We start from the raw sequence: 27,879 nt of genomic DNA on the forward strand, positions 1-27,879 counted from the left end.
GATTCTAATGACCGTCGAAATTTGAGCATCCATGCCTTGGAGTACTCCCAGTAGTCTGTGCATTTGACAAGCGTTACTCTGCCCGTGGAATTTAGGACACCAGACAGCAGGGAAGGGGGGTTGGAAAGGAGGTGGGAAAATATTTAGGTGACACGAGGCCTTCCTTGCTCTTTTGAAGTGACACCAAACTCCTCCCCAGTGTCACCGCAAGTGATTGGGGGGTAGCCACCAAGAAAGACCGAATTGCAGCCTTGCATGTGTCCCTCCTGGTGGCCCCTGTAGACCATCGGCACAGATGGTTAAAGGCCCCACCCCCTGTCTGGCCACGCCCTCTCTGCCCGGACCGTACCATGCCGTTTGTAGATCGGGGGTTTCCGGTAGATGTTACTTTCTCCAGCTGCCAGGCAGACAAGGAAGGGACCATGGGGAGGAGAGAGAGAGAGAGAGAGAGAGAGAGAGAGAGAGAGAGAGAGAAAGAAGGAGACAGCGGTTGGTCAGCTGATCTCAGAAAGAGAGGCAGTCAGCATCTTTCCCGAGGGTCCACCATCTTTTCCTGGTGGACATGCTCTTCCAAAACTCAACTTCCCACCTCAACCCGTGAGGTTCTAAGAAAGGTGAGAGGAGAGGAATGGATGGATTCTAACGGTGCTGAGGAAGGGACTCGGGCTTGAATGGTGGGCATGCAGGCACGAGGTGGTGTGTGCTCAGCAGGATCCCATGCAGGAAGGTGCCCCCTGCCTCCACCCAGCAGCCACGCCTCATTCCACATGGAAGTCCCCAGAATGCTGCAGCCGCCGGTTCAGCATGATCCGCCCCTCACTCCCTCAAAAATAGACAGGATGGGACCTTTCTGGGGCAGTTGAGAAAGGTATAGATGAAACAGCAGGATGAGTTCCTGGGGAAAAGCGAGTGGGGAGTAAAATCTGAGCTCAGAGTTGGGAGACCCGGTTCCAGGTCCGGCTCTGCTGAACTCAGGGTGAGACCCTGTCTAAACCATCTACAATGTCACCTAGCCCCTGCCTTCCTCTTACCTCCTATCACGCCCCCTCCTGCTCACCACTTCCAGCCACTGTGGACTGCTACCAGTTCTGTGTTTTAGGGCCTTTGCACTTGCTATGCCCTCTGCCCAGGATATTTTCCCTAGGATCTTCACATGGCTGGCTCCTTCTCATCTTTTGACCTCAATGTCGCCTCCTCCAAGAAGCCCTTCCTGACCACCCCTACCTAGCCCAGCCTCCCCCACCCAGTCACTCCATCACAATGCCCTGTTTTATTATGTTTACTGCACATATCATTTACCTGAAATTACCCTTTTACTGGTTTGCGTACTCATTGATTAACTTTCTCCCCATGTATAAACACCATGAAGGCAGGATCTGGGCTAGTTTGAGCACATACGCAACCTCAGGGCGGAGAACAGTGCCTGGCTGTACAGAGAGAACAACAGAAAGGCTCAGGGAAGTTCAGGAACCAGCCCGAGGCCACAGGCTTCTAAGTGGTGGAATTGGGATTCGGTCCCAAGAGTTGTGATGCAAAAGTGCGTGACTTTCAGCACGCTTACTGCCGCATGCCATCAGGGCCCTCAGACATCTGAGGCACTTCTCCGGCTGCTTCCTGGCGGGCTTGATCAGGGCGGGCTGTGTCAGGTGGGTGGACTAAGGCCCACGGGCGTGTCGGGACTGCAGGGCGGGTTAGTGTGGGGGACTGGTTAGGGAGGGTCCCTCGCTGCCGGTGCCGGCGCCCAGCGACCCCACGGAGCATGCACCCATGCCCGGGACTGTGGGCTGGCAGCCTACCTGGGATGTGAAAGTGCTTGGGAGCCTGGTAAGAGGTCGGAGTGGAGGACCTCACATCTAACTGGCTATGGTATGGAGAGCTCCGGCCACTCTCGGGCCCTGGAGCGCGCAGGCAGTGGTCCCCAGAGAGAACAGAGGCACAGAGAAAACAGGCATTACCGCGGTGGCACTGAAGGCAGCAGTGACATGACGACAGCAGGGATGGTAGGAAGGGGCTGTGCTCTCATGCACTGTGTCTGCACCAACAGGCTCGACCCGCCTTTCTGGCCTCACCCCGGCGTCAGAGTTCGTAGGTGGTAAGCATCAACTCCACCGGGCTTCAGGGAGGTGTCTTTGGACCCCTTGGCTCCCCACCACCCTCTCAATTGCTGCTTTTGTCCACCCAAGCATCTGCTTCACCCCTAACCTCCAGGCGGCTGTGGATGACCTGACCGGAGCGGGTAAGGCTGGGCCTGTTTCTGGTCCTCTGGCCCTCTGGCGGGGGCAGGCCAAAGGACACGGACAGAGGAGTCTTCTTCCAGCCCGGGCTGCTGGGCTGCCTGCCACCCTCCTCTCTTGGCAGCTTACCACCCATCTTCTTGCTGCTTCTCAGCTCCACGTGCCCCTTCTCTCCCCCAGCCAGGGGCATGTCAGTTAGGCCCAGCTGGTGACCTGGGTGGTCACAGGTCTCCAGAGGGCCCTGCTGTGACGGAGATCCGGGGGGAAGCCCTGGGCTGTCTCTGCAGCTGGCGACAGCCAGCCATTGCATGGTCCCCCTGGCTCTTCCTGTTCCTTTGGGGGCTTCCCCCTTCCTTACCAGAGCGGTAGTAGTGGTGAGGCGAGCGGGAAAAGGTGGGGGACATGCCCTGCCGGCTGTAGGTGGGGGAGTCGATGTATCCTGGGCTGGAGGCCCTTCTCTGTCGGAGGTCCAGGTTCTCGTAGATGTCCTGGGGGAGGAAACAGGCCATGAGCCAGGCGGGCAATTAAGCAGGCCTGTGGCCCAAGGGTCTAGCGGGCAGGTGGGGGAGTGAGGTGGAATCCAGGATTCTAGGGGGCTGAGGATCCAAATTCATGGTGCTGCCCTTCTGAATACCGAGGCCCCCTCCCTGGGTTACACACATAAACTGCAGACAATCTTGGGGGCCTTCACCCATCACTCAGTCCCTTGAATAGAACCCGTGGGTCGGGCGCCTGGAATCCTGGCCAAGGATCCCAGGAGCATCAGGGAGGCTCCCTTTGGGTAGAAAAGGCACATCCTCTACCATTTAGCTACAGCCACTTCCTCCAGGTTGTGCTCCTAAGTGTCCCGTCTGTGCCCTGGTCGGGGAGCACCCTGGGGAGCTGGGGTGGGGGAGTGAAACCAGGGGTCTGCTACGGCCAGCATAAAGGGACACAATTACAGAAAAGGTCTCCCCGAACCAGCTCAATTACCTGGGAGTAGGGAGATAATGTTCCCAGCGACTTAGAAGCGAAGAGTTTGAAGGCCATCGTGGAAGAGGCAGAGGAGAGAGAGGAGGGAGAGAGGGAGAGAGGGAGAGGGGTTAGGTAGCTGAGCGGAGAGCAGGCCTGTAGCTGCTCCAGGGGCCTCCCTCCCCAGACAGCAGCCACGCTGAGATCATGCCCTTCGTTTACCAGTGGGAAACCAAGGCCCAGAGAGGGAACGGGGTGGCTTGGGGCCTCTCAGGTACAACGTGGTAGGGTCTTCACTTGGACCCAGGCTTCTGCACCACAAGCTCAGAGCCACTTTATGATACTGCCCTGTCTCTCTACTAGTTCGTGACCCCTCTGTGGTTCATGAGGACAGTGTGCAGGCCCAGAGACCCGAATGTAGGGCCAACCAAGGGCCGGACTGCTGCCATCAATGTGGGAGTTGGGCCGGTGGGTGGTGCGGCAGGCTGGAGGTGGAATGTTCCATCTGCAAAGGGCAGTGGCGGCTCAGCCCCTGGGACACCTGCCCAACAATAACACCGCTCCTTACATTTCCAAGACAAGTCAGAAATGCTGGTTCTTATGTGAAATCTCTGCATGTTTAAATGTTGGCAACTAATTTACATTTTTAAAAGATACTTAGTGAAACAAAACAAATCTGGGAGTTGGCTTTAGCCTGTGGGCCCAGTGTGCTATTTCTGGCTTCAGGAGCATCAGTCTCCACCTGGTCCCCCTGCCCTGGTCCATTTCAGGGGCCAGAGCCCCGGGACTCTCAGCACTGGGCTTTCCAACCAAATGAACCCTAATTCCTTTAGAGAGGAAAGGGACAGTGGTGGGGTGGGGACAAGAGCCTGGGTCCCTGCTCCCCAGGCCAGGGCTCCTTCTTTCAACAATCTTCGCTCCGGGGCCCTGAATGGGGTTAGGACTCGCCTGAGATATAGGCGGCCAGGACCTTCAGGGTAACGGCCACCTGCCTTCTCCAGAGAAGGCTTTCTCTTGTCCAGCAACCATTTAATTCTTTCAAAAGCCATCTGATGCTGAGTTCTTAAAAAGCGTCTCTTGCTTTAAACATAGGGGCTTAAGGTCAGGTGCAAAACCCAGAGAACCTACCTACCAGGGATTGTAAACCTAAATGGCCACTGAGCCTGTCAGGCATGAAAGCCATGGGCTGTGTATAAAATTACTCCACTAGAAGAAAAACAGTAATTCAAGTGATAAGTGGTCACAGGTTCTTGGCTTCAATGCTGGGGTTCTCAGGGGTGGTGGAAACGGGGGAGAACTGGGGAACCCGTGCCCTGCCTATAGGAGGCGCTGCTCCCCCCTCCGGATAGTGGAAATACACCTGCTCTGATTTTTCAAGAAAACCAGATTTTTGGGTGAAATCACTTGATTTTTAAATGTTGACTATAAATTCCAGTTTAAAAGAGTGCAGGGGCTGACACTGTGGAGGCCAAAGTGTCTGTGAGGGGAGTGGCTGGGGACCGTGTGGGCCTTCTCTCCTCCAACAGCCCCGGAGAGAGGGGCAAGACGCCGTACCTCTCCATAGCCACATCTCTCCAGCATCTCGTCGGACGTGTATCTGGAATGAGGCTCGTAGGAAATGAGGTCGGGGCGTTGTACCTCGTAGATGGACTTAACCTTGGGGAGAGCTGCCAGGTCTTTGTAATTAAGGATCTCATTATCCACTTTAGCCTGGGGAAGAGGAAAGGTACAGGAAAGAGGCAGAGAGATAAGAGGGAAAAGAGAGAGGAAACAAAAACCAGGCACAGGGGGAATGAGCTTCTCCAGTTTCCACTAAAAACAGAATATTAGGATGGAAGACGCACAGAATGTTAGAATCAGGCAGGTCTTAGAGGCCATCCTTTCCAACAGGGCTCACACTGGTTGAGCGCATTTTATGTGTGAGGCCATGCACTTTGCAGGTATTGTCTCCTCCAAGTGTCCTGATGCCTCTGTGGAGTCAGTGTCAATGTTATTACTGTTTTCCAGATGGGACTCAGATGGTTCTGCACTTTGCGCCACTTAGCCAGTAGGTTTGAATCCTGTCTGAACTACCCAGCCTGGGTGGGGACTGCCTTCCAACCCCACGCAGGGAGGACATCTTCACTCACAGCGCCTTGAAGGTGATGGAGGTGGTAAAGACAGAATTAATCACAGAGAGTGAAACCCGAGCTAACATTTGGTGAGTACTTCGGATGAGGCAGACTCTGTCTGAAGTCCCTGGTAGGGATAGATACAACTCACGGTGCTACTTAGTGGGGTGCTAATACCATCTTCGTTTCTGAATAAGGAAACAGGCACAGAGAAGTCAATGAACTTGGCCAGGGTCACACAACTAATAAGTAGCACAATCAGAATTCAAGCCCAGCCAGTCTAGCCTGAGGACTTCCTTCCCAGCGGCCCCTACTGGCTTTGCAGTGTGGGGAGCTCACTGTCTTACAGCCGGCAGAGGGCTGCCCTCGGAAAGCAGGCCCCCCACATTGAATTGAGACAAGCCTCTACCTACTACCTGACCTTGGCTGAGTCCAGCCCTCTAGAACAGCATGGATTAAGAGACGGCTTCCCCTTGCATGGGACAGTCCACTTCTCATGGCTCCCGAGGCCCTGTCCTTTCCATGTCTGCACCCTCCAGCTGCTCCCTCTGTGCCTGGCTTCTGCTGTGGTCAACCAGGATCTGTCCCCCCATAACTACTGTGACTTGCAAGGTCCTGACATGAGATAGATTGAGAGGCCACTAGACAGAGACTCCAGGGAAACTGTATTATCCAAATAACATTCTTCCAGTGCCTGGGGGCCCAGGTGAGTCTCAAGGCCAAAACTACTGTAGAGAAAGCAACTTTCATAAAGACCTTACAAGCATTGCTATTCGAAACATATTCCAAGGCCCTTCCACCATTCTGTCCCCGTCCCAGCCCACTCTTGTTTGGACACTGTGCTGTTCATTCTCCATTGCCTCCAGGTCCACCAAGCATTCCTCCTTGCCCTGATTTGGGCTCCGAGGCCCCATGGGCTGCATCAGAAGCTCCCTGGCTTTCAGCTGGGTGGGGCCAGTGGGGGGCACCTGCAGACTGGGGGGTGGTGGAGAGAGAGGCTGGGCACCTGTCCCCTGGCACTGCCCTGGCATGAGCGGCTGTGGTGGGCATGGTGCCCACCTGGGGCTGCCTTTCACAGCTCCAGCTTTTGCCGGACCTTCTCTTCAGGTCGAGGGTGGTGACAGTCCTGCTGCCGTAGACGCTGGATGCCGCACGGTGTCTTGTGGGTCCCCTAACGCAGCCTAGGCCTCTGTAAATGGTCCCTTCACAAAACCGTCTTCAGTAAAACTCTCAGAAGTGTGCCATCTCATTTCTGCCAGAGCCTGCCCGGGTCAGGCACCACTTCTGTGCCAATTTGGGCATGTGTGGGCCAAGGGAACCTTATGAGGAAGGTCCCCTTGCTGAAGTAACTGCTGCCTTTTGTCGCGGGATGTTAGGTCTCGACCTTGAGAGCTCTTGGCATCTTGCAAACTTGTCTCGACCCATCAGTATTCCTCTCAGTGGTTTAGTCCAAACCTCAAAAATACTATATGTATATTTCTTCTTATAGCTACTGTGTTTATAGGGTTATAAATGAGCTTTAGATTTAGAGGCACAGTGACTGAACAGAGGCTTCCCAACATAATTAGCCAGGAAGGAAGGAAGAAAACACATGGAGCTGGTCGAAATCAAACCTCCTGAAGATGATTCTAGCAGTCAGTGGGGGGTGGGGCACAGTTTGAAAGAAACTGCCCCCCCTCCAGGTTCATTGATAATTCTATTTTTAATACCAAACCTCAGTATTTATGAAAATCCAACCCAATACTCTACCTCTCTGCGTGTTACTGCATGTCCCGAAAGTGGTCGGATGGTTTCTTCCCTGAGTTTGGAAGCCATGTTTGGAATGGTCTGATTTAAAACACGGCCCACGTGACATGTGCGGTCATTTCCCCAGAGCAGCTGAAGGTGAGGTGGTATAACAGGCAAGACAGGAGAGTACAAGAAGGGAGACACATGCCCTTGGCAGCATTCACGGGTAGCTGAGCCCAGTGTACGAGCCCCCAGTTGGATGGTACAATGGCAGGTGTCCCCAGCTGCTCTTGTTCATCTCTACGGAGCTGACCCTCAGAGGGGCAGTCTTTCTCCAGGACTCCAGGGTGGACATCATTCATCATTAGGGCTAACTTGTTTCACAAAGGTAGCAGGGAAGACCAGCCAGGGATTAAAGGCATCAGAGCGCTGCCATATATGTATCCCAAGTTTGCACATCCTGGTAACTCTCCTGCAGACACGCTCACTTTGTTAATAACCTTCTCCCAGTGTAGGCCCTGAAATTTAGCTCATTAATCCTGCTGTGTCTGGCCCCATTCATAGCACTGAGGGGATAATTGTCTGTTTTTTTTCGGGACAAGAATCTTCAATGAGGATGGCCTGTGATCAAAGTGCTTGTCTTCTGTGGGAGCCGCAAGGCAGTATTGACCATATGGAAGTTGCTGTCAAAGATAACTCTTATGTCTGATTTTCATTTGAACAGAGGAAGAAAGGAAAGGAAACAGCCTCATTAGTGGGCATTATCCAGGGATCAAGGAGGAAACTGGATGTAGATTTGGGGTAAAATTATAATGGAGCAATGGTGGTCAGGGCCCACCCAGGGCTGACTGGTTTGGGGACTGTATCTAGAACTTCTTATCAGGAGCAGTCTTCCTGCTCTAGACCATTCCCCTCCCTCCACCCCTCCACCCAATTTTGGTCTTCTTGGCCCCTCCAGCTTGGGGAAGGCTGGAAGAGTCCACAGTCAGATGGCTCATCTCCTTTGCTCATCTCTGTCCTCCCTGGCTCTGCCTCCCTCACCTGCTTTAACTTACTTCTGTTTCTCTCTCAGGTCTGAGCTTAAATGTTTCCTCCTCAGGATTCTTCTTACAGTTGGCCCTAGACTATCTGTCCCTCTGTCCATCTGCAGCCTCATTAGAGTGCCCTGCACGTTTTCTTCCTAGCACTTACCAGAACTGGGACTGCTTATCCATGGGTTATGTGGATAACACATATTCAATGTCATGAGGTGGTTCACCACCATTTTCCAGCACAGAAGCCAGCACTTAGCCCAGAGGAGACACTTAGCACACATTTGTTGAATGAATGAATGAATGAATGAATGAATGAATGAATGAAATACCCAAAGGACCTCTGAGGTCATCTGACTCAACTCTTGTCCTTTCTGCCATGTCTCTGCAAATGATGAGTGTCTTTGTTTGAATGCCTCTGAGGATGGGAGCTCAGATACATGCCTGTGGTCTTCTCTGTCTCTGAACTCCTTATGTCACTAGAAAGCTCTTCTTTACATTTGCAACTCCTTTATGCCGTGTTTCCATATTCATACGGCTTCTTCTTCCATTCTGCCTTCTTATCACACACCCCTATCTCTACATTGACTTCCCACCCAGTTTCCACTCTGAATACCACTCTGACCCCAGAGTTTTGTCCCACTCTTAGCTCAGTTAAGCAGTGGGAAGGAGGCACATTGCGATGGTTTCAGAGCTCACCAGGGGCTCTTCTGTCTTTGACTTTTCTGTGCTCCTGTTAAACTTGACATTATCCCCGTAGCTCTGTGTTTACTAGGCTCTGTGCTCCATGCGGGCAGGGTCCACGTCCTCCCTGTGCCCCACTGTGTCCCCAGGACTTAGCACAGAGTCTCTAGCACATGACAGACACACACGAGATATTAGTTGGATGAAAACCTGACAGTTGTCTTTGGCTGTCCTTAGAAACTCTTTAGGTAGCAGACCTACGGATAAGAAAGGCCTCTGGCTGGCTGAAAATTGATACATACGCAGATGACTCGGTTGGGTGACCCAATGCTGGATCCAGGGGGTGAGATGGAAGTTTCGGACGTCCGCCTATGCTGTGGGAGAGACCAGACAGAAGGAATGAGAAACTGTACCTCCAGCCGGTGGGGAGGGGAGGAGGGGCGGGGAGGAAGAAGGCAGCTCTGTAGGGAACAGCGACAACACGGTTAAATACACTTGCTGGCTTTCTGTACTTTCTCTTTATTTTCTGCCTTTGTAATCAATGTCTGAGTGTGAATGAAATTGGAAATACACAGAACTTCAGGCTGTTGGACAGAATTTGGATTTGTGGGTTGTTTTTTTGTTTTTTTTTTTTATACATATTTGTAATTGGCCTTTTAGATAGGCATTTATTCATAAAACTTTTCATTTGGGGTTATCCTGCCAATAATGTATTTACTTTAACGGGAATAAAATTGGTTAGTACTCATTCCTTAGCAGTTTGTTTATATAAAATGTACAAGCAGGTTAAACTTCCTGTAATTGCATAAAGTACTGATTCTTTACAGTGTATCCCTTGCAAATTGACATCAGCCTAAGCGATAAACTTAAAAAATGTTTCCCTGAACAATGGCAACGATGCCTTAATGGCTCCCTCGGCAGAAGGAGGGACTATGTCGACCTTCCTGCAAGCTGCGAGAGTGACAGAGTGACGGCATGCTGTAGTCAAAAAGCAAACAGCCTGGGAACTGAGGGCCCCTAGTGAACTATGTGATTTTAGAGATCCCAGATTCCCAATCTGTAAAATGAAGGGGCTGGTCTGAAGGACTGCAAAATTGCTGGAGGATCTCTCAGGCCACAATTTAGAATTAAAGCATTCTACCTGGGGCTCTATAGCAGTGTCCCCTAAACTGTGCATTGTGAACTGGTGCTGATTCTGGCAAGATGAATTTAGGGGGAGCATTTGATGACACTGAGTTGCAAAATGGGAGAGTAAAACATAAAATTGTATTTCATTTCTCTTTGTTAAATCAAGGAGGAAGTCTTAACTTAGTGCTGATGTATTTCAGCAACTTTCTCAACAGCTGTTCATTTCCTTTTTTTTTTTTTTTTTTTTAATAAAGAGAGTAGAGGCAACACCATCTAGCTGGAGTCTCTAAGATTTATTTTTAAGAAACATTTCCTTTTCATTGAATGTATTTTATGGTTACCTTCTATTTATAGCAAGTAATACTGGCTTTCTACTTGGCGATATAAAGTTTTATTTTAAAATAAGTTCCGTTAAGTGAAGAGTAGTGGGTTGACTTAAAGAAGAATATTAAGTATGTAATGATACAGGGGGTGCACAGAGGTGGCAAAAACATCAGGGTTGTAGAAGGATAACTGAATTTGAGAAATGCCACCAAAAAGGTAGAAATTGAGGAAAGAAAGGTCAATTAGGTCTTTTTACATCTTAAATGGAGAGGACTTGGAAGAAACGGGGAAAAAAGCCCTCACGGCTCAAACAAAATTATACATCAATAGACCAGTTCTTCTGCAAAATGTAGAGGCACTTCGGACGTCATCAAGCGCCTGTCCCCAGCATGTACCCAGCTTTCTGCTCCACAGTGTCAAGGACTCAGGAGCGGGGCTCCTCCCAGCCGTCCTTGGATCAAGAACCCGGATTCACAGGACTTCTTGGTACTAGTCAGAGTGCAGTAATTCAGCGGGACGCAGGACCGCAGGTGGCCCAGCGTGTGCCTGGGGACACTGGCCGTGCTCTTGCCAGCTGTATTACTGTAGGCAAATCACCACCCTCTTTAGACTTTGAATTTCTCACCAGCAAAGAGAAGATACAATTCCTTGCCCCATCCGATCCACAGGCTTAAAGAAAGCAAATCCAACAGTGGCTGTGAAGATGCTTTACATACTATCAATTCCTGTATCCACGCTATTATTCCTAATAAATGACGTGAGGCTGGGGAAAACCCCCGGTGTGTCAGCTTCAACGAGGCCTCTTGGTGAGCAACGCTAAGGCGAGAGCCTGGCCCCAGAAATGCTAAAAACTCACAGTTTTACAGTTTTCAAAGTGCTCTCCCATCCAATGTCTTTATCGCCTTAAATGCCCCACGAGGCAGGTGTTAGCATTAAGGAAATCTAAGGATACGGGCACACATCTGGAAGTGTGCATACCAAGGAAAGACTCCCTACTAAAGCACAGTGCCCCCAACCAAGTGGCAAAAAGTGTGGTCTGATATCACTACCAGCTTGCTTACCTTTAACTTCTTCTCTGCCCGGGCTGCCTGTTTGCAGATGGGGTGCCAAACCTCAGAACCTACGGGCCAGCAAAATAACAAAGGCTCAGACCTTTCACATCTAGTAGCTCTCTCGCCACCCCTCACCTCTGTTTACTCCCTCGGCAGCACATCTGCCCTACACAGCAGCCAGGAGGACCCGCCTCCGGTGACCCAGGCTCTATGCTGCTCCATCGATCAACCACTCCCGCTCCTTCTGCCCGTCCAAATCCTACCCATTCCTCAAGGAGGTCCAGATCTCACACGGCATCTTCTTGCAACCTTTCTTACCTGCCAACAGGGAGTGACTTCTCTTTTCTCTGCGGTCCATAGTTCTTTGTATCTTTCTTAACACATATGACCTCAAATCACAGTGGCTTGTGGATTCATGACCCTAACTAAATTAGAAGCTCCTCCAGGCAGGGGCTAAGCTTTATTCATTGCTGGCTCTCCTGTAGCATCCAGCATGGGATTTTGCTCTCAGCAGAGGCCCCATCCATGTTTGTGGGGTGAACAGATGAGTGGATGATTGGCAGTGAGTGACACGTAGCAGGTGGTCAATAAATACTTGTTGAATGAATGAATGGCAGTAGAGGTGAAATAAAGCGACAGACCGTGGTGACCTCCAGCCTTCCTTTCCCTTCAAAGACTTCTGACAGTGTACAAGAGCTGTCATACTGAAGGGGGGAGGTGTCATGATGTATAGTCTGCTTGAGGGCACTGTCTTGAACTGCTAATTCCTAAGAGGCTCCAGACTCTTCAAATTTAGTATATTACAAATGCCTGCATTTTACTGTGTGTGTGTGTGTGTGTTGGGGGGTTGTCCAGTTGGCCAGCCCCAAACTTGAGAGGCCAATTTGGAAAGGCATGAGCAACAGGTGGCTGGTCACATGTTGAGAAGAAGCCCCAAATATTACACATTCCCCAAAGAAGAAACAGGTGTCCTGGATTAGAAGGAAAAGTAGGAACATATTATCCCTCTGGTGCCATTGCTCTGATTACCAGCCCGAAAAGGAAAGGAGCCAGCAAATGGCTGGATTCCTGAGCACCCAGATGGTATTTGTTTGTCTGACTTTGTTTTTAGGATATACTTTCCATTATGGTTTGTTGCCTGGAACCCCCGGGACTGGAATGCTGGCCAAGTGATGGGGGTGGTGGTGTAAAGTTGAAAAATCAGCCCCTGAAACGTGATGCAGAGAGGATAGGCCCGAGGTAAGGAGCATGGGATCTTGTTTCTGGAGCCTGGATTCTTGCCTCTGCTTGGCCCCTAACACATTCTCTCTTGCATCCCGGTTTCTTCATTGGAATAACAATGAGGTGGGATTGAGATAGTCTTGGAGGTTGTTTTTATCTCCAAAAATTTTTTTTTTTTTTTTTGAGAGAATGAGAGACAGAGAGCATGAGAGGGAGGAGGGTCAGAGGGAGAAGCAGACTCCCCGCCGAGTAGGGAGCCCGATGCGGGACTCGATCCCGGGACTCCAGGATCATGACCTGAGCCGAAGGCAGTCGCTTAACCAACTGAGCCACCCAGGTGCCCTCATCTCCAAATTTTTAATTCTAGTCCTAGTTTGTCATTTATGAGATAGATAGGGATCTTTCAGTTTCGTTGGCTGATTTTCTTGTGAGCTCCTAGTAATTCAACATGAGTTTAATGCTTGCTAAGGTAAAGTGCAATGGTTCTCGGAGCCCAGTAGAGGGACTCCAGGACTGCGGCTCCTGCGAGCCTGGCCGTCACAGGGTGTGTCTGCTCCCAAGTGGTGGGTGGGGATCCTTGCTTCGGGGAGTTTTCGAGAGAGCATTTCCGGGTCCCGGGATGCTGCCGAACCCACCAGGAGCTGTTTATCCCCGTGGCTCTGGCAGGAAGCCTATGTCACAGGTCACCGTCGGCAACGGATGAGGGGGATACAGATGTCTAAGAAGGTCGTGAGATGAAGAGAAAGAGGCATATGAAGGGCAAGGGTCAGGCAGAAGTCCTCATGGGGGGGAAATGATGTCTAAAGAGAGGAGGTCAGACTCGATGGTCTCTCCACGCTGCTCACATAATCTGTTCTGAAATAAAGCTGAGCCGCAAATGGCTTCAGCACTCAGCTCACAGGAAAGCAGGTTTATAGAAGAAGTGAGGGGGGAGAATCAAAAGGGAGAAAGAAAATATAATTAGAGATGAAAAGAAATCAGAAGTTTGGGAGTTGGCAGGATAGCATCTAAACTAAAGAGGGAAGGAATCTGTTGGTTGTGAGCAACAGACTTAGGTAAATTAAGGTAAGAAAAGGTGATCTGTTCATGAAGACCCCTAGGAAATGGTGGTTGGCTGAGCTTTTGCACTAGCCACTAGCTCAACGACATGCCACAGACAGACAGCATCCAGAGTGAAGAAGGTCGTTACTCTCTTCCATGCACTTTCTCCCCAGAGCTTAAGATAGCACCTGGCTCAAGTGTGTTTCCTAAAGACATAAATGAATGGCTGGTTGGATCCCACCTCTGTATTTTCTTTTTTTCGAAAAAAGGATTTTATTTATTTACGAGAGAGACAGAGACAGAAAGAGAGAATCTCAGGCAGACTCTGTGCTAGCGTGGAGCCTGACTTGGGGCTCAATCTCAGGACCCTGAAATCATGACCCCAGCTGAAACCAAGTCAGACGCTTAACAGACTGAGCCACCCAGGTGCTCCCACCTCTGTATTTTAAAATGAGACACAGGATGAAAGGCACCCAGAGGATGATGGTAACCAGGATGGAGAGGGGACCTAAAATGAGGCCATAGGGCTGGGTCTTCACCATGGAGAAGAGAAGACTTAGCAGAATAGTGAAAAAGGGTTTTGAGTATTTTAATGCCTCTCTGCGGGAAGAGCAATGAACTTGTTCTGCATGTCTTGTAACATAGAACAAGGACCAAGGGCAGAAGTTTCAGGGAAAGAAAATTCAATGTCTGAGGAGTGAATGGGTCCATTCTGAGAGTGAGCTCCCTGTCCCTGGAAGTATGTAAGTACACATTGGGTGGATACATGCTCAGCAAGGATATTATAGAGGAGACATATAATGAGGTATTTACACTAATGGATGTTTACTTTCCCTCCCAACCCTTGGAGATTCTGTGTTTTCATCTTCACAGATTTCTCTGTATAGAAAAAAATGAATTATTTGCCCCATCCAATGAATTAGCCTGGAATGTAAGTTCTATAAGGAGCGGGATTCACCTCTGTCTTATCTGCAGATATAGCTGCAGGGACTGCAGATTCTCAATAAATACTCATGGAGTGAATGAATAAAACAAAAGAAACATGTTATTCTGTTTTAGGCCAGTTGAGTTCTCCACACTGGGCTCAGCGATTTGGACAAGCAGTACAATCTAGACTCTGATTTGACAGCTACAATTTCAGAGTGAGTTTCTATCAGAATATTCACTAGACTGGGGTCTGTCCAAGTGTGAGCTGTGGCCCAGTTGTCCAGAAGCCTGGTAAAACGCAGATTCCTGGGCTCCCATGGAGCCCCTGAAGTCACCTCCTGGGGGCGGGGCCTGAGAATCTGTGATACTAACAAGCTCCTGGGTGACTTAGGACTCCAAAGTGGAGAACCACGGGGCTGAATACTAGTTAACACTTCAACTTCGTTCCTTTGGAATGTGATGGGATAAAGAAACCAATTGTTTAAGACAGAAGAACATTTTAATTTCTTGTAGGAAGTCAACCCTTTTGTCTGGTTAGACTCCTGGTTCCATGAGTCATACCCTTGTCCTCTGAGACTGTCCTGGACAGTTCCAGGTCCTGTGGTTAAAACCTCCTGTTAAAGTTATGGAGTGAAGGGATTAGCTATTTCCCTGTGAGCTGACTCAGAGGCCAAGATCGGAACCTGCAAAGCTGTCCCTCAGCCGGTGGTAAGGCTCTTCTTAATTCCTAGCAGAGGCAGCATCAGCCTTTTCTCTCCGACTGGTCACAGCACACCCCATATTTTGGGTCATTTTGGGGGGTTCTTTAATGTTTGGGGACCCACCCATCTCTCTGCTGGACCTTGAAGTTCAATTTGCCAACTTTTTTTTTTTTTTTTTGCATTAGCGGAGATTTTAATGCCGAAGCCAGACCTGGCACCACAGTCTTCCAGACCACCCGGCCAGGGTTGCAAACACAACAGTGCCTGAAACCGGCCCACCCAAAGGTTCTATTTGCCCAGCACAGCGTTTTTCAGTATCTGAATGCTTTTAGACCCTGCAGATGACCAGTGACCCTCCCTGCTGTCTGCCTCCCGGCCCTTCTCGTCCGTTTCAGCAGGCATAGCAAACCCGGATGCTAGCCAGGGTGTTCTCTCACAGCAGGTTTCTTCCCTGGATTTCTCTTGACCACAGCACGGTGAGGTTTCTCAAAGTTCTGCCTGTATGTCAGCAGCACAGCCTCTGTGACCTAGACTTGCTAGGAGCTTGGAATGGTTCTTTTAAAATCCCTGCCTGGACAGACAAATGTGCTGTATCCACACAGTGGAAAAGCATTCAGCCATACAAAGGAATGAAACACTGATACATGTGACAACATGGATGGATCTAGAAAACATTATGCTATGCTAAAGCGAAAGAAGCCAGACATAAAAGCCTATGTATTATAGGATTCCGTCTATATGAAATTTCCCAAATGGGCAAACTATAGAGAAAGATAGCAGATTCGAAGTTGCCAGGCTCTACGGGGAGGGGGAATGGGAAGAGTTTAATAGGTATGGGTTTCCTTTTGGGGTGAAAAAAATTTTTTTAAGATTTTATTTATTTGACAGAGAGAGACACATCGAGAGAGGGAACACAAGCAGGGGGAGTGGGAGAGGGAGAAGCAGGCTTCCCGCGGAACGGAGAGCCCGATGCGGGGCTCGACCCTGGGATCATGACCTGAGCCGAAGGCAGAAGCTTAACGACTGAGCTACCCAGGCGCCCTGGGGTGAAAATGTTTTGTAACTAGTTAGAGGTGGTGGTTGTACAGCATTGTTAATATCCTAAAAGCTACTGAATTGTACACTGTAAAATGGTTAATTTTTTTTTTTTTGATACGAGAATTTTACCTCGAACAAAAAAATCCCCACTCCCTACCCCAAGAAGGTGGACAGCTCCTGTAGACCACAGGATACTCTGCTCTTCACTTATTACTAAAAAGTCCCAAACTCAGCAATAGGGAGAAGAGTGAGCCTTTCTGCTGAATCTGACATACAATAACAGCCGTATCATCTTTAGTATAATTTTGGGTACTGGTAAGTCTTTACCATGTATCAGGCAATCTATGCCTTATTTATTGTAATATTCTTACGGAGTTTGAATGCCAATTAAATCACTTCCTAGCTGCATCGTCGAGAGCAAGTCAGTTACCTCTCTGTGCCTCAGTCTCCCCACTGATAAAATGGGGATGATAACAGCATCTGCCTCAGAGGTCTGTTGTGAGCAGTAGTGAGTTTATATTGGTAGAGCACATTAGGACAAAGTCTGTTGGAGTTGGCAGTATGCAATGTCAGTTGTTGTGATTATCATCATTTACCCTCCCCTACCAAAAAAAAAATCTCTGCCAGGATCCAGTCTGGGGAAGGGGAAAGGAGTACCCGAGAGACCTGAGGGCAGGGGGGTAGTGTTTACTCTTCTACTCCCGGGAGCCTTGGCCTGGGGGAGCGAGGCGCTTGCAGCAAGCACAGGGCTGGCTGCGCGGATGGAGTTGGAGAACAGAAGCCCGCCTTAGCAGCCAGCACACCCCTCTGGGAGGCTGGGCTTGGGCCCAGGGACGAGGGCAGCTCAGGAGAAGTGGAAAAGATTTGTTGGCCTGGCGCTGATAGGGACAAGTGGGCTTGAAGCTTAATAAAGAGGTGGAGGGAGAAAGTGCTTAGCTGCCAGGAAGCTGGTTAGCATGCAGGATAGGATAGGAGGAGGGCGAGGGAAGGGGTGTGGCAGCACCCAGGTGCACAGCAGCTCACGGGAAATACTAACTGCTGACCATAGCAGTGAGGCCGGCAATTAAATTGCAAGATGTGCTTACTATGTGTCACCCACTAAGCTTTCTTCTTATTGTTAGTATTATAACTAATATTTAGCAAGTGCCTATGCCAGGCCTTACGCTATATACTACAGAACAGCAGTACTTAAGTCAATGCTCACCACGGTAACTAACATTTACTGACCGCATAGGCTAAGCCCTATGTTAAGCGTTATTAATAATGACGGTAATATTGACAACAGTCAGCATTTGGGGCGCATGGCGTCACGGGGAATGGCCATTTCTACATTCCGGGATGTTTACATGAGCTCAGACGGGCAGACCTGGCAGCACCAGGTTCGGTGTTCAGCCTTTATCTCGTGTTGGCTCACTTAATACCACAGCCTGGCAAGGTGGGCCTAGTGCTATCCCTGTTTCCAGATGGGGACGTTGGGGTTTAGGGAGCTAAGATGTCCTGCGCTGTCCAGCACAGTCTCCTCACCCTGGCCTGGGGATGCACATATGCCCGAGTCAGGCTCCACAGAGTCTCTCCGGGACTTCTGTGCTGAACCTGGCACAGAATGCTGCCCCTCTGTGTGCACGGAGGCAGCCGGAGCAGGGCCGGAGACTGTGAGGCCACATGCTGAAGGAAGCAAGAAGCAGAACCACCTGCTGACCCCTGCAGGCTCTTCAGCCTCATCGTGCTGCTTCTAGATGCTTCTCAGTTCTGTGAGATGATCAATCCCCTTTTACCTAATGTTGTTTTTGCCGCCTAAAAAGTCCAGACTGATAAAACATCTCATTGAGCGAAAACCCGAGTATCTGACAAGTTCTTGACTTGCCCAGTGGGCAATTTTGTTTCCCAGGAAATAGAGGAAGCAGCCAGGGAAATTGCTCCTCTGGACCTAATTCTGACCAAGGCGGACAAATTGGCTGGCGAAGTAGATGTGACATGTAACTGGCGAGAATATGGCCACATTGCCTCGAGTTTGAGGTTACCGGAGAGAAGAAGCAAGTTGCAAACAGACTTTAAAATACCAACTTTAAACTACTACACTATAATATTTTGTATAGGATTCAAGATGTTTGGTAACCCTAAAAATCTAAAAAAAATATTGCAGCTCATCCAAAATGAAAATGTAGTCTATTTAAAGTGAAATACGCTTAGTAGATTCAGACGTTAGGAGATATCAGTTTAGTACAGTAACAGGATATGTTTGAAGAGTCTAAAATTATGTAGCAGGATTGGGGAAACATGAGATTTAAAGTTTTAAAGCATTACTCCTACAAGCTAAGCTGTCAGTAGAGAGATCCAGTTTAAAATAACAATGCTAAACTACTAGCTTATAACAATCAATAGTACGTTGGTGCCTTTTGAAGTGTGGTTTGATGAAACACGTAGATTATGACTGAGGGCTGGTGTTCTACAATCCATAATGACGGGAGGCACCTGCCTCGAACATCTGTTTGCTCCATGCACCTCTTTTAAGGTACTTGTCAGAGGAAAAAGCCTCTGCTATATGTCAGCGGCGTCCCCAGCTGTGCCGGAAATACACACCTCCTGGTACCAGGACCTTCTATCGTCTGAACTAAAAGAAATGTGATCTGAAATAGACTCCATTATAGAAAAGAAGGTTTGGGGGTAATTATCAAGGCAAGCTTTCAGGGCTCTGTTTTGGATTTGCATTAACACAGAACTGAGGCTCCTCACTTGATTTTGGGCCCTGGACACCTCTGAAAATTTGAAAAGCTTTCAGACCCTCTCCTTAGAGAAATATACCTACATGCAAACTTTGACAAGCCATTTCTAGGAGATTCATTGGATTCAGAAGGCCAACTACAAACCACAGGTTAAGAATTCTGGAAAGAGGGGCGGCTGGGTGGCTCAGTCATTTAAATGTCTGACTTCAGCTCAGGTCATGATCTCAGGGTCCTGGGATCGAGCCCCACGTTTGGCTCCCCCTGCTCAGCGGGGAGTCTGTGTCTCCCTCTTCCTCTCCTTCTCCCTCTGTCCCTCCCCTGCCCATTCTCTCTCTATCAAATAAATAAATAAAATCTTTAAAAAGAAAAGAGTTCTGAAAATAAATGGGAGAAACTGCCTTAAACAAAGCCTAGTAAGATAGGCCAGCTAACTTTGGCCCAGGGACATAACCTCTCTAAACGTTCTTATTCTCTAATATGGGGATATTCATGGCTTTTGGCTCACAGGGCTGTTGTGGGGATAAAATGGGAGACTGCATTTAAAACTCAGTACAGTGCTTGGCACATTCTAAGTACTCAACGAATATCAGCTGATGGCCTATTATTATTATTAGCAGGACCTACAATTTGTTACACTTCTTCCGTTAGCAGAGCAAGGTTTGTCAGGATCTCCTGCCTGTGGGTTTTCGTTAACTACACGAATGCTAACAGAGATCTGTTTAAAACTCTGCAGCCCAGCTCCTGGGCTCCCAGCGTCCTTCTCTCTCAGACCCTCGGAACAGGGGCGTATATAGCATAGAAAGAAGGAGAGGAACAAAGTCTATCTCTCCTTTTCCCTGGGCACGGGCATTTTTAGAATAAAACCAAAATCTATCTCATGAGCCACATTTTGAGTTTAGAAAAACTCCCACCGATCCAGCAGCTGTAACCTTCGTGATTTCAGTATGTTTTGCTCGAACCTGCAGCATCTTGGCTATTATTCTGCTGCACAAAATCACTGACGTGATTCCCTGGTGAAGCCCAAATGAAGGGTTTGGACAACAAACAGATTAGAAATCTGGCATCTTTACAGAAACAGTTAAAAGACTGAATGCACAGCAGAACTGAAAACAAATAAAAGAAAACTTGCTTTGGTCTCCGGGGGGCCCCAGAAGTTCTTCTCTTGACAGACGTCAGCCTTCTCCCAATTAGAGCTCATCAGAAAGCCATCACACAGTAATTAAAACACAAACAAACTGACCCGAAGAACTTCCCGAGGCGGCTGCCAGTGCCTCGCTGTGTCCGCTACAGGACTGACAAGACCGGGATTTTAAACTTTGCAGCCTTCTTCACGCTCTCTCTCTCTCTCTCACGTATGTTGCTTCACGGGGCCCTTAGCACCTTCACATTCATTCTCTCTGATGTTCACAAGGACCTTGTGGAGCGCACCTGCTTCTGTAGGCAGGGCGTGTGGGCCTGCCTCCGTTTCTCTACCGCATGGTGCTTCCTCCCACCGAGGGCCTTTGCACCTGCTACTCCCTCCGCCTCCACCATCTTTCCTCCCCTCTTCACCCTCCCACCTCCTACTCATTTCCAAGATCTTGGCTTGAAATTTCCCTTCTTCAGCAGAGCCTCCTCTGACCTCCCAGAACTAGATCAGGAGCCTTCTAAACACACTCCCATTGCTCCCAAGCTTTGCCTTCTCTGCATTTATCACAGCTTGTTGTTGTATTTACGCTTCTATTTGATTAAAGTCGGTCTCCCCTCCTGATAGTGAACTTCACCGAGGAAGCAAGCACTCCTGCCTCGTTCATGTTTGAGCACCCAGCACATCACAGAGAACCTGGCACATAGCATGGCCCCAGTTTGAATGTATGAATGAGAGACAGAATAATTATTCTCATTTTGCAGGTGAAGGAAGAGACCCAGAGAAGGAAGTCACTTCTCAAGGTCACAGCCCATCCACAGAAGTGCTGGTGCTTGAACTCAGGAGTCCTGGCTCTCCTCACTTCTGTGCTGCCTATGAGGAGAGTTTTCTTGCCATTTCTGGGGAATATCATGCTGAGTCCTGGTACCCCCACCCAGGGAGGGTATCCAAGACAATCAGAGGCCCGGCTTTCAGTGGTAGCAGAACGCTCTTCTGGCTGCCACCCCGAAGACACTCACAGCCCGAGTCAGCATGACTCTAGCATGGGATGGCCTGGTCCCCCTCACTGTACAATCACACAGCATCCCTTGAGGCAGGTCCTTGAACGCCCTGCAATTACTCCCACTCTCCCAGGAGCCAGGAGGGAAGGAATGGGGATAATTAAGGAGGAGGGTGATAGGCCCTTCTTCATTACCAAAAATATCTCCCACTTCCTGCAGGCATCTCTGTGGTAGGTTTGATTGTGGCTTCTCTCGAATGATCACCAAGCTGTTCACCTCATCACTTAACCCTTGCAGCATTCTATGAAGTTCTGGCCAGAAGCAAGGCTTAGAAGATTCTGATACGCGAGGATGTGAGCTCCGGGAGGGCAGAGAACTTGCCAGACCGGCTCACTGCTACATCTCCGGTTGTTAAGGGAGCACTGGGCACACAGGCAGTGCTCAATAGGTATTTGTTGAATGAATGAATGAATTAAGAGCTTTCCATGTGTCATGAACTTATCATATTTTGTAGGGACTGTTAATAGCCTATTCTACCTAGTTACCAGGCTAGGTAACCGAGGTTCAGTGTTAAGAGACTTGCCCAAGGTAAAAAAATTTAGTAAGCAGTGGAGCCAGGATTCAAGGCACCAAATGGGGAGATTAGGATTGGGAATTCAAGCAGGGAGATAAAGATGTTGATTATTCTAGTGATGTGAGTGAGAGAATAGTTTCAACACTAGGAAATGTGTTTATCAGGAAAGGGGGAGAGAAATACCATGCAACGAATTTCCAAACTAAGTGCACAGTCCAGATTCTCTTGGTGATCAGGGTCCACGAAGACATCATGCAGTGTGCTGAGACTCTGGGGGACTTCCCAGCACATAACCCAGCGTCCTGCAGCAGAAGCGCTAGGGATCAGTGCTGATGAAAGAGGTAGGTCCAGTCCTTGTAGGGACGTAAGTAGCAGGCAGATCCCGGGTCCCAGGAGGTGAGGTGGAAAGAGCCCTGGGGTGGGTGTCATAAAGCCGGTTTGCCCCTAATGCTCTACCTCTCTCTGGGCCTCACAGTTCCCATCTATACAGTGAGCATTGTTACTTAATAGTCTAGGGTGACCTCTGGGACCCTTCCATCTCCAGTGCCTGTCTGACTGTACATATAAGTAGGTAGTTGTAAACTCAACAGCATCTTAGAAATGGTCACCTAGTCCATCCAACAGAGAATTCCCGCTCCAGCATTCCCAGTAGAAGGTATGAGATTCTCTTGACTATATTTAGGCCAGTGGTTCTCCACGGAGAACAATTTTGCCCCTGCCCCCCCGCCCAGGGCAGATGTCTGGGATATTTTTGGTTGTCACGACTGGAAGGGTAGAGGCCAGGTATGCGACTAAATCCTGCGCAATGCCTAGGACAGTCCCTACACCAAAGACTTCTCTGGCCCGAAGTGTCGACGGCGGGAAGGCTGAGAAACCCTGATCTAGGCAAAAGCACGCATTGCAGGGTGAGGGACCTTGCGGCCGGGTCACTGCGGCTAGCACAAGCGTGACAGGGAGACACACTCTGTGACTGCTTCCCAGGCCTTCTGCCTTGTGGGGAAATGTGGAGGAGGGGCCCGCCTGTGGCTACTCAAACATCTGGGCATGCCTAATCACCCAGCAAGCCAACTAACCAGTCAACAGTGACCACCTGGAGAGGGAGTACTTAGTGGGGTCAACGTCGGGAGCAAAAGGTCTCCCAGAGAAGGCCAAGGACTCCACTGCAAGCTGGAGGGGACCGGGATGGAGGGAGTGTGTTAAGTTGTGGGTGGGGTCAGGGGCACCTGAGGGGGTCATGAAGTCGGTAGTGACCCACCTGGGGCTAGAATGGCAGGATTTCCAAACGAGGGCATGGGAGACTGGAGTGTGCCAGGACACAGGCAAACAAAGAGCAACAACAAGGACGCAGCAGGGCATGAGTTCGCTGTCTGCCCCTGCCCCCTGCTCTGCCTGACTTCTCACCTCATCTGCTCCCCAGCTACGGTCTCCCACGCCTGCCGTTTCCTTAGCCGCCTCAGAGCCTGGCAGATTCTGTCCCCTCAGGGGGCGTATCCCAGCCCACCCATCCTTTGGGTCCCAGCTCCTGGCCCTTCCTCAGGAATCTTCCTCGACATTCACCCCACACATTAAGTGCTCTCAGAGTCCCATACCTGCCCCCTTCATGAAGCTTATCACTATGGATGGTTATCTGTGGGATTCCTGACTGTGGGCCCCCCCACCCCGTGTGGGGCGGGGGCTGGAACTCACTAAGGACCCTGGGGCAGAGCCCGCACAAGGTAGCGTCTCAAGAAATGGTTGTTGAGTGGATGGAGAGGCAATTGCACTCGGGCTCTGACAGCTGAATGTTGGGTTTATTCAAGGCTGGAAATAGAAAGGCAGTCTGAGACCTCAGTGAGAGGGTCCTGAATGCTAGGCTGAAATGCCGGTACCTACAGTGGTGGGCAGCCAGGGGCCCTGAAGACAGGGATCCGCCGAGAACACTACAATGTCCTGGGAGGATGGACTGCGCTGAGGTTGGAGCCTAGAACAGAGCCTGGGGACTGAGTGGGAGATGGGCAAGAAGCCTGGGGCCAGAGGGCTGGGCCCTGGGAGGTGGCAGAGGGAGACCAGTCCCTCTTTGCTTCTTGGAGACTGCTGGTTCCCTTCCATTTCTTTTCGTGTACCCCAAGAGTCTGAGGGGAGACCCGAGCAGCAGCCTGTGGTGGCGCTCTGAGTTGTGGGGGGCGGGAGAGGGAGGTGGGGTAGGGGCTGTGATGCTGAGGACGTCCCGCAACACTCGCATCTTTGTGAGGTTCTCTGACCCCTTGGCCTGGTTCTGCTCCCACTTCCGTGCCCAGGCGGAGCCAGGGGAGTCTGCTCAGAGCCCTGCCCTGGAGGCAGGCCAGCTGAACAGCGGGTGGAGGCGCACAGGGACGGGAGGCAGATTACATGTCACTTCGTATTAGCCACACCGGCAACTTTCCCATACCACCCAGAGAGGGGCGAATTAATTGCAATTTTGAGGACAAGCCAAAAACAAAGATAACACCGAAATGAAGGAGATTGTATCTGCCTTTACAGACGCGGGTGGACAGCGATGCCTTCCAGAAGGTCAGGTTTGCTTACCTGTGAGGTACATCTCCTCTCCTTCCGTGAACATCTGGTGACAGCGGACGCACCGGGCACAGGTCGGGTGGTAGTGCTTCCCTCCTGCCTGTGGAAATAAGAAGAAGGAAGAGGAGGTCAGAGCTGGGGCTGCTGTGCACGGGGCAGGTTGGGCTTGAACATCTCCTAGGCACATTAGCGTTGCTGGTGACTTCATGACCCTAAGGTTGGTTGGGAGTCAACCTAGGGGAGTCCAGAACCATCTAAAAGCCCACCCAGGAAGCTTGGTGACTCCATACCATGGGTCCCCGAAGGCAGTTCAGGGGACTTCCCTGGACCCCTGCACTTCTATTTTGGCAGTGAAAGGACCCCTTGGAGGCCACTGGTCCCACCTCCTCATTTCTAGATGAGGAAACAATCTTGCTTTGAGGACACCCCAACATTTCCCCAAGAATGGGGCCCTTACCACTAGTGGTACCTGAGTGACTTTGAGTGGTACATGGACCTGGGATTTAGTAACATGGGATCAATGAAGAAAAGGACCTCCTTTTCACTCCTCTGCCAATTTTTCCATTTTAAAAAAATTTTATTCATTTGAATACACCCAACATGGGGCTTGAATTCACAACCCCGAGATAAAGAGTCATATGCTCTTCTGAGTCAGCCAGGCGCCCCCAATTCTTCTGGTTTTCTCAAGGAGAGAGTACCAGTTTGGTGCTACTGTGTCTTTAACATCTATCTGAAACTTACTAACCTACCTTTTTAAGAATGAGAATACGTTTGAGGCTTGGTGCCTCCACAAGCAGTAGAATCCAGTTAGAGCTATATCTGTGTGTATATACATATATATACGTATATATGTATATACGTATATATATGTATACATATATATATATGGTGACTGGCAATATAGCAAGTGATCTTGGTTTTCTTGTTACATTTTTTTTTTTTTATTTGTAAGTGAGTCAACTTAAAGACAAATGAAAGTATTAAGTAAGAATTCATATACAAGGTCCATAGACATGGCAAAACTTCTGAGAGTGGCACGTGAAGGACAGGTTTTTAGGGCTTGGTGGACAAAAATGGGCCCCACAAAGGCAGGACCTGCTGGAGAGTCTCTAACCCTGAGGCTCCGGGCCTGCGATGGCAGCACCCCAGTACGTCTGCCCCATCCCCCACTCACCCCAGTCTGGTTTTGGCGAGCCCCTTGACTATTCCCACTTTCCTTTCCTACGACTACTTCAAATAGAAATGGAAATTATTTGCAGCTGCAAATTCTTCTATGGGGGAAGAGACAGGCTCAGAGAAGGTTATGCCTCTAGGTGTCACTGGAAACCAGGAGCAATAGCAGCTGGACCCGGGAGGGCAGGTCACCCGGGAGGACAGGTCATCCATGTAGCACTCACTTCCACGCTGACCGTTCTGACACCACAGTCCCAGCCCAGAGGACTTGGTATGCAGGGGTCCTTCAGTGGTGGTTCCAGACTCTCCATATGGAGGAACTCAGCTCAGCGATGGGGCTGGAAGGTGGGGCTTGTTTTGAAGGTACACCTGACCCTTGAACAACATGGGTTTGAACTGCGTTGGTCCACTTACAGGTGAGTATTTTTTTCAACAAATAGAGCACTGTAAATGTGTTTTCTTTACCTTATGATTTTCTTAATAGCATTTTCTTCTCCCTAGCTTACTTTATTGTAAGAATACTGTTATAGAATACATACATCACACAAATATGTGTTAATCGATGTTTATGTTATGGGTAAGGCTTCTAGTCAACAGTAGGGTATTAGTAGTTAAGTTTTTGGGGAGTCAAAATGATACATGGATTTTCAACTGTGTGGGGGTCAGTGCCCTGAACCCTACATTGTTTAAGAGTCAAGTGTATATTTTGCATGTTAGGGCAAGGTGAATTTGGGGGGATATGCCTGAGGAAAATTGATGGATATTGAGGGATTGTTAAAGGCCGCTTCCCAAGCCATCACTTGGTGGGATGCTAATGGGTTCCTTCCAATTCAAAAATTATAACTGAATAATGCTGAAGGCTTATTTCTGAATCTTTTTTGGGCATGGTGGATGGGTAGGCATGGGCTTGCCTATTCTGGAGATACTTGATTTATTCTAAGAAGTTAGCAAGAATGAAGAAAGGGCAGATTTTTCAAAAAATAACAAAAAATCTCCAGTGTTCCTTATTTCTGTCTGCTTTGTGTGGCTCCCACCAATGATAAAATGCCCTTTTCATCATCAAAGCAAACTGTGTTCAAACTTTGGAAGGAGCCTGCTATTTTCCCAAGCTGAGATGTCGTGGGACTGACTCTCTCCTACCATGACAGGGATAATCGGTTTAATTAGTAGCCTCTTCCTACTTTGTGTCTCTTTATCATTTCAATTATAGACCTGTTTTCCAGGGAGGCAACAGCGCCTCAGCAAAACCGAAGCTTGGCATCTTCCGAAATGCCACGCCCCATCACCCCACCCGGGCCGAGAGACGCCGCGCACCATCTTAGCGACAACTTGGAAGCAACTTGAGGGAGGGAGGCTGCCAGAGCAGCCGGCACCCAGCATAGTCAGCGAGGTAAGATGGGACACTCTGTTAAGAAACCGAAATCAAGAAAACAGTGCAGGAAAACGGGGCATATCGGAGAGGGCTGAGAACCAGAGTGAGGTCAGGAGAGGTGGTACTGGGCAGTGTTGTTCTCCTTGGAGAGGACACAGACTAGGAAGAAAGAAGTGTGACTGTCATTCAGCATGTTGAGCTCTGTCACTGAGGAAGTACTTGCGGGGTGGCCTAGGGAGGGAATGGGAAAGGGGAAATGGAATTTAATTACGTACCTATTGTGTCCCTGCAAATGTCCTGGGCCCTGTAGTGGGCAAGTGTTATTTTTGCCTGGCCAACATCCTTCTCCCTTCTTCCAGAAACAGCACCAGGCCTTACCTGAGTGGGACTACCCATTCTCCACATCAGTCTGTCTGGTTAAGTAGGGCTGACCCCACCAATAAGTATATTCCAACTCTATGGTCATAGTTATTGGTTTGGAGACTGGTCTGAGATTGTCCAGTGAGAGCCAGTCCTGGGCTGAGCTATGAGAAAAGAGAAGCTCCCCTTCCCCTGGGGGATGCTGTCTGATAGGATGTAAGCCTGGAGCGACTGGTGTCCAACTCTCCCATCATGGAGAGCCTTCCTGAGAATAAAGCCAACACAGGACAAACTGGAGCCAGGATGGCAGGATACTCCAAATGCATTCATTTGAGCACTGGATCCAGCTGCGCCCGAAGCAAGACCTCCCTCTGGGCTTTTTATTATGGGAGCTGATAAATTTCCTTTTTGGCCTGAGCCATTTGAATATAATTTCTGCACTTGCAACCAAAAAAGTCCTTACTACCTGTAAAGACACTCCTGTATGTGTCCTTTACTCTCACATGACTACCCTACTCATAAGACGTCTGACACTAGATGTGTGCGTGTGTGTGGTGGGGGGGTTGTTCCATAGCAAGCAATTTTCTGAGACACCAGCGGGGTGCCCTACCACTTAACTCAGTTCTGACACTATTTACCTGGAAAGAGCGTCAGACCCCACAGGTTAAGGGCTCAGGCTCACAAGGCTGCCCCTCCCCCACTTCAGATGCCAATCCCAAGTCCCAGGTTGTAACCTGTGCTTCTGGCTGACTGGCTATAAATTGGGGTTCCCATGACCCCCAGGCTGGGTTCGATAATTTGCTAGAATAGCTCACAGAACTCGGTGAAACACTTACATTTACTTAGG

At 49.5% G+C, this 27,879-nt stretch overlaps 1 protein-coding gene across 5 annotated transcripts in view; it reads right to left on the reverse strand.

Moving 5' to 3' along the window:
- ABLIM3 (actin binding LIM protein family member 3) overlaps nt 1-27,879 on the reverse strand; it is a 109,850-nt gene that overhangs the window by 16,101 nt on the left and 65,870 nt on the right. For 3 of the 5 annotated variants that reach the window (XR_008504949.2, XR_010413260.1, XM_064596683.1), the window contains 8 exons: nt 24,140-24,227; nt 11,253-11,311; nt 9,042-9,113; nt 4,740-4,895; nt 3,207-3,236; nt 2,593-2,722; nt 1,797-1,895; nt 350-397 (listed from right to left, as the gene is read on the reverse strand). Coding sequence is in view for 1 of the 5 variants with exons in the window: in XM_064596683.1 (XP_064452753.1) it covers nt 350-397; nt 1,797-1,895; nt 2,593-2,722; nt 3,207-3,236; nt 4,740-4,895; nt 9,042-9,113; nt 11,253-11,311; nt 24,140-24,227 (682 nt within the window). In the remaining 4 variants the exon portion in view is untranslated. The remainder of the gene's footprint in view (nt 1-349; nt 398-1,796; nt 1,896-2,592; nt 2,723-3,206; nt 3,237-4,739; nt 4,896-9,041; nt 9,114-11,252; nt 11,312-24,139; nt 24,228-27,879) is intronic. The other 2 variants (XR_010413261.1, XR_010413262.1) reach the window with 2 other exon arrangements.

This window comes from Mirounga angustirostris, unplaced genomic scaffold, assembly GCF_029215605.1.
Source record: "Mirounga angustirostris isolate CCGP_5_RB_7025 unplaced genomic scaffold, mMirAng1.0.hap1 SCAF_7, whole genome shotgun sequence".
Classification (NCBI taxonomy): domain Eukaryota; kingdom Metazoa; phylum Chordata; class Mammalia; order Carnivora; family Phocidae; genus Mirounga; species Mirounga angustirostris.